The sequence below is a fragment of the Hylobates moloch genome, unplaced genomic scaffold (assembly GCF_009828535.3).
Source record: "Hylobates moloch isolate HMO894 unplaced genomic scaffold, HMol_V3 SCAFFOLD_10, whole genome shotgun sequence".
Taxonomy (NCBI): Eukaryota; Metazoa; Chordata; class Mammalia; order Primates; family Hylobatidae; genus Hylobates; species Hylobates moloch.
The window spans coordinates 88,922,540-88,934,707 of NW_026652285.1; the positions used below are offsets into that span (position 1 = coordinate 88,922,540).

A 12,168-nucleotide genomic window follows, 5' to 3' on the forward strand; every position below is an offset into this window, starting at 1 on the left:
GCCTAATCTCTCTGTGCTTCAGTGTCCCACAAATATGTCTGTGCCTTTGCTTCTCAGTGTCTTACGATGTGCTGAGATAAGATAGCATGTCTTATTGTAAGACGCATCATAAGACAGCATGTCTCTATCCAATCCTTTGAGATAGCAATGGGACTTAATTTGACCAGAAATAGAAGCAAAATTTCACTGCTAGGAGAAAGTTATGATAGCCAAGTTTGTTTCTCACTATGAAAGCATTAATGGAAGCACAGAAAGGTCAGTCTAGATTTCCAAATACCAGAATGGCCAGGGCCCCTGCCATTCAGGGAGAGGCATGTAGTATGACCAACACATAAAAACTTTCACACTCAGGCCACTGAAGTTTGAAATTGTTTGTTCCCAAGACACAAACTAATGCATTCTGACTGATACATTCATTTCCTTTTATTCATAAAGCCAAGTTGTTAATGGCTCCTTTGCAATAGGTGTGAAAAGATCAAATGAAAAAACACATAAAGTATTTAGCATAGGACCAGACACATAAAAAATGTACACACCATTAAAGGTGGCGGGGGGGGGGGGGGGAGGGAAAGAGGTGGAAGGGAGGGGAAAGAAGGTTTCAGAAGCAGCATGTTTAATTAATCACCTCTTAGGAAGGCACTAGAAAAATCATAGGCCAGAACGGCTTTGGAGGCCACTTAATAAGAACTGACTCAGTATCCTCAGTGGGGGAATGAGTGAGTGCTACTGACAAAGACCAGCTTTCCTTGAATCCTTATAGAAAGCCCTTCTGTCTTGCCAGGCATGGGTTGTGGGTGCTGAATCCCCAAATCCCACATCTTACCCCAAACTGTCCTCTTATGCTATACAATATGCACATCTGATAAGCAGACAAGATTGAAAAGTCCCTCTCTAATAAATCTCTCATGAGCTCCTCCAGCTCTTTGCAGATCATTCTTGAGGACCTATGGGCAAATGCCTGCTGCCAGCAGACCTATCTTATTTATGATGAGGCTTTTGCAAAATCTACCACTGCAATTTGCTCAGTACCCATTCCCAAGCGACTTTTCCTTCCTGCCATTTCTGAGACACCAGGTTCAATAATAGTTCTTGACTGATGTTTATCTAAATCTCTGCAATCTATAACCAAAGTTTACCTTTCTTCTTTATAGGAATGAAGTAGAATGAATGTGGGTAAGAGAGTGGGGGGTGGAGAGTAAAAAACAAACAAATAAACATCAAATACCACCAATCTTTGGTGAGTTTATCTCACTTGAACAGTCTGTCAATTCCCACACTGATCAAGAGCAAAGGAAAGGGGACGGATCACTAAGACGAACACTGTGCACTGGAAGGGATAAGAAACAACAAAGCTTGACATCACTTACTGGATTTGGGGGCAATTTGGAAGCGAAATCATTGGCTCTTCACATTTCCACAGAACTTGACATTTTACCAAAGGCTTCATTCATGTCAATTTCAACCTAATTCCTAATCCAGTGGTCTCTCTCAGCACCATCCAGTCTCTCAAAACAAGCCCCATTCCCTTCCTAGGAATAAACTGTATTTTGACTTTTGTATGAACTCTGTGTCCTTCCTTGATCTTTTCATGTCTCCTTCAGTCCTTCCATCTTGCACACATTTCCCCCTTCCCCGCCTTCTGCTGTCTGTCTCTGTACCTCCTTAACTCTGTTCACTGCTCTACATCTCTTCTTAATTCTTTCTTTGCTTGCTGTTCCCTCCTGCTGTGACATAGACTGTTCTTTAGTGTCTCCTCTGTTTTTGCCTCTCTCTCCCTGCCTCTGCTCTGTCTGTCTGACTGAGTCTCCTTGTCACTCTTTCCCTATCTTTATCTTTCATGTGAGTCCCTTAATGTGCACCATGCTTAATTTTTGCACACAGTGCAAACCCTTGGACTGGTCAGGAAATATCACCACATGCTCACCCCCCAGGAACAGGCTGTAGCCTACATGCAGTGACCTGAAGAGGTAGCTCCTCATGGAGTGGTCTTTGCCTAAGATCCCTCCTCAGTTATAAGTTTGGTCTCCCCCTGTGGCACCTGGGTCCTCACTACACTGAGAACAGGGATAGAATACATGGCTCTCCTCATCACATGCTGATATGGGATATAAAGTAGTTGCATACATCCTTTATTGCAGAACAAGAAACCAGGGGCACTGGTTTGGGAGTCAGAAACTAACTTTCAGTGTGAGAGGAGTTCCAATCACTGTGAATATTGAGCCAGTTATATTATTTCCTGAGCTTCCATTTCTCCATCTGTACAAGTAAGGTCTGAAATAGTTAATCTTTAAGTTCTTGTCTAGTTCAGAGACATTACACTTTTAAGCGCTTTGTAAAGCAGAAATCCGGGTTGCTCTTTCAGAGATTCAAGAGAGGAAATGAAAACACAGACCTCTCTTATATCAGCGGTTGCTAGGTGGGGTGATCTAGGCAGGGGCAGGGAGGAGTACAAAGCAGAACTGCAGCTGTCACACAGGAGACACTAGCTGGTAGAGAGTTTGATATCCTAGGCCAGCCAATTGTCAGGAAATGAGGCATATGGTGAGACGGCTGGTGGCAGTACTTGCTGGCTACTCTCTAGGGCTGGACCAGAGATTACTTAGAGGAGGGAGGAAAGGAAGTAGTAGGAGGAGAGAAATGACAACTGCATTTGATGCTGAAATACTTGCAGGCTTTCAGGAATGTGAAGGACAAAGGAGCTCCATCCTCTCTGCTGTCTGGAGCTCAGGAAGGGAGACTTGAAAAAGACAAAGTTACGGCTGGGCGGGGTGGCTCACGCCTGTAATCCCAGCACTTTGGGAGGTCAAGGTGGGTGGATCACGAGGTCAGGAGTTTGAGACCAGTCTGGCCAACATAGTGAAACCTGTCTCTACTAAAAATACAAATTAGCCAGGTGTGGTGTGTGCCTGTAATCCCAGCTACTTGGGAGGCTGAGGCAGGAGAATCACGTGAACCTGGGAGGTAGAGGTTACAGTGAGCCAAGATCACACCACTGCACTCCACATTCCAACCCAGGCAACAGTGTGAGGCTCTGTCTCAAAAAAAAAAAAAAAAAAAAAAAAAAAAAAAAAAAAAGGAAAGAAAAGAAAGAAAGGAAAAGATAAATTTAGACTCATCAGAAGTGGCTTGCCTTTCTACAGTGGGGAGGCAACTGACTTAGCATGGTTCCAAGAGGATACATGGTCTGGAGATAGAAATGATTGCAAAGAAAGTTTAGCTGAAGCCAAGAATGACAGAGCTGAAATGGAATGGATTGCTCTAATATAATGGTGGTAGTCTTGGGAGTTTTCTAAATCTTGAGGCTGTCATCAAAAGAGAAAATCCTGGTCTGTTCACTATACTCTCCTCCATGGGCAAATCAGGGCACTTAGGCTCTGGCTGTTCAGAGGCAATCCAGGGTTGAGAAGTTGGAAACAATGAGCAGAGTGTTTGAGGTGGAACAATGACTTCTAATGGACCTAAAATTGTGTCTGGGACTGGACAGTCCTAGGCCATGTTCTTTCCTTCCTTCCTTCTTTCCTTCCTTCCTTCCTTCCTTCCTTCCTTCCTTCCTTCCTTTTTTGACATGGAGTCTGGCTCTGTCACCCAGGCTGGAGTGCAGTAGCACTATCTCGGCTCACTGCAAGCTCTGCCTCCCGAGTTCACACCCTTCTCCTGCCTCAGCCTCCCAAGTAGCTGGGACTATAGGTGGCCGCCACCATGCTCGGCTACTTTTTTGTATTTTTAGTAGAGACAGGGTTTCACCATGTTAGCTAGGATGGTCTCGATCTCCTGACCTCATGATCCACCCGCCTCAGCCTCCCAAAGTGCTAGGATTACAGGCATGAGCCACCACGCCCAGCGGTGCCATGCTCTTTCTCACTAATGAGTCTGTTGGCCACTGGAAGATAAGCACTCCAAGCAGTCAGAAGATCTGAGAACATGGGCTGGTCCCACAATGGCTTGCTTTGTGACCAAGTCCTTTCTCTGTGTATAAAATGAGATCCCAGGATTTAATGAAGTTTGTTCAGGATCTAGCCTCTTACTACCCATGTGGATCATTCTTTTGGACCAAGCTATTCTTCACACAAGAGAATGGTACATTGGCTCAATTATAAAATGCTAGCCACTCTGAGAGCTGCTGTGAGAAAGGAAACTCCATAAAACATACAATGTAACTATGGAAATGGCTGGCTTCTGTTAAAAGCACCCCGTTTTAAAGATGAAGCAGTAGAATTATGCTTCTCATGGGTGGGGCTGGGATTTGAAGGCATGTTCATTGGCAATCTGTTTTCTTGACTCCCACTCTTGCTTATCCATATGTCTGGGCCTTTGCAGGCTGCTTCCTGGACAGGAAAATGCCCTTTAACTCTTATCTCTCCCAAGAGGCATTATTCTTTGCTATCACTTCAAACCTCAGTTCACAAGCTTTGTCCTTTGAGAAGCCCTTTATCTTTCCTTCTAATTCCTTTCAACAGGCTTCCCATGGGAACTCTTTGGAAACCATTGTCTTTCCTTGGAACACTGCTTTGCAAATTAAGTTTTTCTATTTTTTTTTAAACTTGTATGTGTCATCTTGCAAGCTTTTAAATTTCTTCCTCAAAGAGAAGGAATAATTCCTTTATTTTTTAATTTTGTACTCCAAGCAGCATTATTCTATCTATGATGTTGCTCAAGACACACTTTCATAGACCATTAAAATTATAGAAAACTAGTATCGTAGAATCTCAGCATTAAACTGCAGTTCATCCAGACTATCCTTAAATTTTCCCCAGATATTTTCCTGATTTTTGTTCTTTTTTTTTTAATAGAGACAAGTGTTCACTCTGTTGCCCAGACTGGATTGCAGTGGCATGACCATAGCTCGCCGTAACCTTGAATGGCCAGGCTCAAGTGATGGTCCTGCCTCAGCCTCCTGAGTAGCTGGGACTACAAACATGTACCACCAAGTTCGAATAACTTTTTTTTTTTTTTTTTTTTTTTTTAGCAGAGATGGAGTCTTGCAAAGTTACCTAGGCTGTTCTCAAACTCTTGGGCTCAAGTGATCCTCCCACCTAGGCCTCCCACGGTGTTGGAATTACAGGTGTGAGCCACCATGCCTGGCTCAGAGCTTTTCCAGTAAAGTAGCATTCAGTCTCTGCTTGAGCAACTGAGTCATGGATCCACCTGCCAACGATACCTAAAGTGTCAGAGGGGCTATTTCTATCTCATTTTCCACCTTATGCCCAATAACCAGCATGGTATATGGGAAAGAGGAGATTCTCAAAGAGTATATGATGATTACGAGGATGAACAGTTTTAGTGAATTCACATCTATGTTCTCATTCTCTAAAATGGGAGTAACAGGATATGCTGAATTGAAATACAAGAGCAAGGTTTTAGAGTCAGCTGGAGTTACATCTGATTCCTGACTCTACCTCTTACTAGACGATGATCTTGAGAAAGTCACTCAACCTCTTTGGATTAATTTCTCAATTGTTAAATGGAGGTCATAGTGCCTCCAGTGATTCTAATAATGAAGCTAAAATGAAATTATCTTGGCTCTCCTACTTCCTAGAAGGGAATCTTTGGAAAGCTACTTTAGATTTCTGTTTCTCTTCTCTAGAAAAAGGATGATAATAACTCCTGCCTCACAGGATCATTATGAAGATTACATAAGTTAATAGATAAAAAATACTTAGAAAACCTTTTCGTATATGCTGAATCAACGTTAGTGGACATTATTATTGTTAGTAGTAGTAGTTACTAGTAAAGAGCTTGACACAGAATAATTATTAACAAACAGTAACCATTATTACCACTCATAATACAATTATCACTACTATTAGTAAGGTGATGGAATGGAAACGATGATTATAATGGTGACTTATTACTAGTTCTGACTTTTATTGATATGACCTCAAATGATTAGAAGAAACTTGCTTTGTGATAATATCTTTTTTTTATGCAAACATGGTTAAAAGTATAATGTGTGTGTGCGTGTGCGTGTGTGTGTGTGTGTGTGTGTGTGTGTGTTTAGATAATCCTTTTCTATACATACAACAAATCTCACTCTACTAGCTTATGGTTCTTCAAGCATTGAGGCATGAGTAAGTCACCACTTAAGGTTTCTCTTCTTTAGGCAGAACAGTTCCAGTTTCTTCAACTGTCCAAGGAAACCCTTTACCAATATCTTGCTTGTTTAATCCTCACATAATCTGGTCAACCTAGCCATCACTCACTATTGAGTGAAAAAAAGCAATTTCTAAACAGCCTTACTGGGATTTGGGGTGTGTGTGTGTGTGTGTGTGTGTGTGTGTGTGTGTGTGTGTATGTGTGTGTGTGTAGGCAGACAGGAAAAAACAGAGAGAAAGAGAGAAGTAGAAATTTAAAAGTATTCAGGAAAATGTTAATTCTAGGTATTTCTGGGTGATGGGATTTTTATTTTCTACTACATTAAATGTTTTTATTTTTGAACTGCCTGAACAGCATACAAAAATACTTATTTTTCAGTAGACTGAAAGATTAATTAATGTTTTTCAAAATGCCATTAACTGTACTTATATGATAATTTAAGATTGAATTTAAAATGTGTGGATAGAGCTAGGAAAATGGCAAAGTGGGACAAATATATGCTAGGACCATGAAAAAGAAACCTCATGGAATAAATTTTGCTGACTTTCCACACTCCTTAAGAGGGTACCTGTGAGCTTAAAGTGATGCTGGCCAGAATAATAGGTCTCTACCCCATTGTGCCCATGGCTTCCTCCCTGTGCCCAAGTTGTTTGTCAGTCATGCAGACCAGCAATGTGCAAGTATCTACAGCATACCTAAAGGTCATCTGGAAGACTTGGCCTTGGTTCACATGCTGGGTCCGGTTGTTGTAACCATGTAGCATCTCTCCAAAGAGGGTATCATTGAATTTGGAGTCAGGTTTGAGGCACTTGGGGCCCTCGCAGACATCTGACAGCATTAAGCAGGATTTTCCATCAGGAGCCAGTTTGTACTCCTCCACGCAACTGTATGATAAAACAGAGCTCAGAATTAGCTTCACATCCTGAATGCCCCCATTGGGGGTGACCTAAAACCGAGGCCTCCTTTCCCTGCAAAACAGGTCAGAGTTTAGGAAGGAGACAGCTATTCTGCCTGGAATCTATCTAGGGCACAGATGTCTAGAGAGAAGCACATTAATACTGCAAACTGGTAAATTCAAGGAAAGTCATTTGTGACATTTTGGAGGAGTCAAGGGGACACCAGCGTGCACGTTCACACACAAAGCAAATTTAAAAACTGTTTCCCATGAACACACAGACTTTACAAAGCATGACAGACCATTTCAGAGGGAATCATCAACTAGTGTCTCAAACCAGAATCTATTCCCAGTACATCTGTCAACCAAGGTTGAAGACTGTAGCAAATACAAGGTTTTTATCATCCTGGTAGCTTGGAGGTGAAAACTTCCAGGACCATGGACAGCACAAGGCTTCTGTTCACTTAAGGATTTTAGCAGCCTCCGTTGGTCTAACAGCCAGAAAAGCCCTTGACAAGCCTTTGAGACAGGGGTGGCCTCATCTATGGACAAAACAGGCATCTGAATAAGGTGTGGAAACAATATTTGCAATTTGAAAAGATTTGCAGTGACAAATCTCAGAGAGGCATGGGCTGGAGGGGATGGGGATGGTTGGGGCAAGAAATCAGAGATCTCAGCCCCTGAAAAATCATTCCAGAAACTGGAATTCTATGAGTGTCTACCTTTTCAAAGTTCAGCGCTAAGCACTAGGAGTATGGTACACATAAATAAGACAGACAAGAGAATGGTCTGTGAGATTGGACAGACCTGTACAAATGCCATTTTTCTCCTTGTGACCTATGTGAACATGAGTGAGTCATTTAACTTCTAAGATCCCCAGTTTGCTCATGTGTAAAATAGAGTAGACACTCCTACCTTAATTCAGTAGGATGCTATAAGGTCATATGATACATTGGCCACAAAAAAACGGGAATTGCAATATACTTAACACAATAATCATAACAGTGGTAGTAATGGTGTTATTTCTATTTATTGAGCATGTACTATTCACTGAACACTTTATGTATTTATTATCTAACCATGAAGAAAGAAGGAGTAATATCATCATTTCTGCTTTACACATAAGCAAAATAAGGAGCCAAGAAATAAAGCATGTCATACTGTGAGTAAGTAGCAAAGTTGATATTCAAATTCAGTTCTGTTAGAAAAAGGGATGTTTGTCTATTTTTGTCTCCTCCAAATCTAGTGCTTTCTATGTGCACAAAATGACCCTGGTTGAGTTATGCCAGTTTGAGAAAGTAAACAGCAGGCAATCTCTTATTTGCCTTTCTTTCAAAGGGTGTAGCAAAGATTCAGTGAAACTAACTGCAAAGGGACTCAGAAACTCAGATGGGAGAAGGAAGAGGCTCTGTATGGTGGTTTGGAAAGAAAATGTACACAGGTTGTGGGAACCAGTAACTGATACTACAGATACAGAGCTGAACTGGAGGCAGAAAGAAGACAAGCATAGTTGAAAACTTGACCCAGGATCACGCTAGTGAAAAGCCAGGAAATCTCATGCATGAAGCAAACTGTCACTGTTTCCTTGCTTTCCCCTAATCCCTGGCGTACTGCGCTGATGCACCGATTGTCTTTCTAATGTTCACATGTTCCTTTCCATAGCACAGTGGGCAAATCTCTTGGAAAAGGGCCCTGTCTCAGAGCCTTGGTAAAGTATATCCCCTTCTTTTTGCATCCGTTAAATATTACTAAGTCCCTTTTAATATAGTTGCAGTGCAGATGAAATGAGTGTATATGGAAGTGAATCGTATATGGTGAGTGCTTGATAAAGTCTAGTTCCATCCATTTATTCAGAAAATATGGAGAAATGGTTTACTGAGTACACTGGCTAAAGTTCTCTCTCTCTTTCTTTCTCTCACCCTCCACACATACCCACAGCCCTGTGTGACTGTGAATAAATATATTATTGTTGAAGATGAGTAAACATTATCAAAGTCTGGCCGGGCGCAGTGGCTCACGCCTATAATCCCAACACTTTAGGAGACTGAGGTGGGTGGATCATGAGTTCAGGCATTCGAGACCAGCCTGGCCAACATACTGAAATCCTGTCTCTACTAAAAATAAAAAATAAAAAAAAATTGGCCAGGCATGGTAGCAGGTGCCTGTAATCCCAGCTACTTGGGAGGCAGAGGCAGGAGAATCACTTGAACCTGGGAAGCAGAGGCTGTAGTGAGCCGAGATCATGCCACTGCACTCCAGCTCAGCCAACAGTGTGAGACTCCATCTCAAAAACAAAACAAAACTAAACAAGACAAACCATTATCAAAGTCTATAGAGTAAAATATGGAACTTCTTCATTTCCCACTCCTCATTTCCTGTCCCAGAGGTCACCATTGTTAATTTTTATGTGCTCTTCCAGGAGTTTTTCAATGCATTTAAATACATAGTGTGTGTGTGTGTGTGTGTGTGTGTGTACATACACATTTCTTTGAATTTGTAGACTAAATTGGGGGGATTTATATAAACACACATATGCACACACACATATCATAATAATCTCATAAACAGAATTAAACTATATATTGTTGTGAGACATGCATTGGCACCTGATGCTATTTCTTGGAGATCTTTTCAAAACACTACACATATAGATCTATCTTTTTTAATGGTTATTTGGCATTGCACAGTATAAACGTACCATAATGCTTTTAACTAATTTTTATTGATGGACACTTTGGCTGTTTATAGCTGTTTGTTATTACAAACAGTGCCATAATGAAGATCTTTGCACATATATCATTGTCGCCAACTATGTATTTCTATAAAACAGATACTCAGAAAAGAAATTGCTTGGTCAATGTTTTATGAATTTAAAAATTTTGATAGATCTACTCAATAGTCGCCTGTAGAATCTCTACCCGTTTACAATCCTATAATTGATGAACGGGAGATCCCATTTTTCTACATCTTTCATGTTCATTACTGCCAGTCTAGAATAGGAAAAATAACTCATTTTTGTTTGGATTTGCATTTCCCTTGTTACTGATTAAGTTCAGCATCTTTTCATGTTATGGTCACTTGTATTTCTCCTTCTGTAGATTATCCATTAATGTGCATTGACCATTTTCCTATTGTGATATTTGCCTTTTTCTTTGTATTGGTTTATATATGCTCTAAATATTTTCTGGGTAGTTATCCTTCACCCTCCATATATATTAACATTTTTTTTCCAGTCTGTGTTTGTATTTTAATCTTGCTTTTGACATCTTATTACCTCTTTCTTCTGGTCTTTGTGTCTGAAATCTGTGCAATATTTAGCAACCCACAAGATGATGAAATATATTTCTGTATATTATTGTAGTATTGTATAGGTTTAAAAAATCTTTGGTTATTTAATGTGTATGGCATTTATTTTTGAATGTAGTGTGAGTGGTTATTTTAACTTAACTATTTTTTAAAATGGGTAGCCAATTGTCTGAAGTGTCTGACCTTTCAACAACAAATTTGAAATGTTATTTTTTTTACATGTGCAATCCCTACATATGCCATATATACATGTTTGGTGTTTTTCCTGTTTAATTATCTGTATATTCCTGCAGTAATTCTAAGCTGTTCTAGTTATTAAAGCTTTATAGCCTGTTTTGGATATAGTAATAAAGTGATACTCCTCCCCTTCATCAACATTAGTTTTCTATTTCTAAATTTCCTGACTGCTCTTCCATATTTCTCCTTTCAAATGAATTTCGGAATGGGCTTATCAAATTATATGCAAATCCCTAGTGGAATTTTGGGTGGCATTGCTTTAAATTCGTAAACTAAATTGGGGGAAGGTTTTAATATTAATTTAATTTTCTTTTATTTAATACATACATTTTATGAGTTAACTCTGTGCTGGGCGCTTCTGATAACTGCGACAAAGACATCTTGCATTAACCACACTGTGTCCTCTTCCTGGACTTACATGTCTAAGCCTGTCTTGCAGGTGGGCTGAAGGGGCCATGTAACTGGATTCTGAACAATGGAATCTATGCTGACACGATACAAGTCACTGCCAGACTTAGCCTTTTCAAAACATCCTGTGATTTTCAAGCTGCCTCTTCCCTTGTTATGGCAAACTTGGAGACCATGTGTTCCCGATGCATTCTACAGGATGGAGGAAGACTGCCACAATCACAATAGACCTTGTACAAATAAGAAATTAGCTTTTGTGCACAAGCTTCTGGTTGGGGGAGGAGGCTCATTTGCTACAGGAAGAAAGCTTATCTTATCCTGACTAATATAGCGTCTTTATAATTTGGAGTCCTCTAATTCAGAAACATAGTTTATATCTCTATTTATCAACTGTTCTTTTAAAACATTGGGTGAAGTTTTTGACTTTTTGTTATAAAGGTTTTGCATGTGTCTTTTGGAGATTATTCATGGGCATTTATGAAAGACACTATGCTGTAGAGGTTTATCCAAGTATGTTTTGGATCCAGACTAACAGAGTCCAAATCCTGATTCTGCCACTTACCAGTTGTGTGACCTCAGACAAACTACTTAACCTCTCTGTACTTCCTTTGCTTATCTATAAAGAAGATCATATGTGCCTTTTAGAGTGAAAATTCTATTGTTGCAATCTTTTAAACTTTAGAAATAGGATCAGTTTTTCATTTATGCTTTCTTTTATGTTTTCTACATAGTTGTTACTGATTTGAGAAAAGCTGTTACTGATTTTTCTAAGTTGATGTTGCATCCTACGAACATAAAGAACTTAAACATCCTAACATGTCTACTAAATTTTTCTAAATGGTTAGCATATATTTGCTCAGTTTGGGTATTAGGATTATGGAATAAGTTAAAAAACTATCCTTTTTTGTTTCTTTCTCTGGATCAGTTTATATAAGATAGATGTTATCCATTACTTGATAATTTGATAAGTCTTGCCTATAAAATCCCCTGGGCTTGATGGCTTCTTTTCAATTGTAGATATTTAGCTCTTATCATTTATTTCCTTATTATCTGCCTATTTAGATTTTCTATATCCTCATGACTCAAACTTCGTAATTTATATTTTCTAACGTTATAATGCATTTTATCAAGACTTTCACACGTATTGGTGTAAAGTTCTATGCAGTGTTCTCATTAAATTTCTTTTATATTTTATGTTTCTATAGTTAAGGCACTAGCTCATTCGTAAT

General features: G+C 39.8%; 1 protein-coding gene across 5 annotated transcripts in view; it reads right to left on the reverse strand.

Moving 5' to 3' along the window:
• The window catches only part of ASTN2 (astrotactin 2), a 1,008,266-nt gene that overhangs the window by 383,309 nt on the left and 612,789 nt on the right, over positions 1-12,168 (reverse strand). For all 5 annotated transcript variants that reach the window (XM_032164975.2, XM_032164974.2, XM_032164972.2 and 2 more), the window contains one exon: positions 6,789-6,977. In XM_032164975.2, the coding sequence (XP_032020866.1) occupies positions 6,789-6,977 (189 nt within the window). The remainder of the gene's footprint in view (positions 1-6,788; positions 6,978-12,168) is intronic.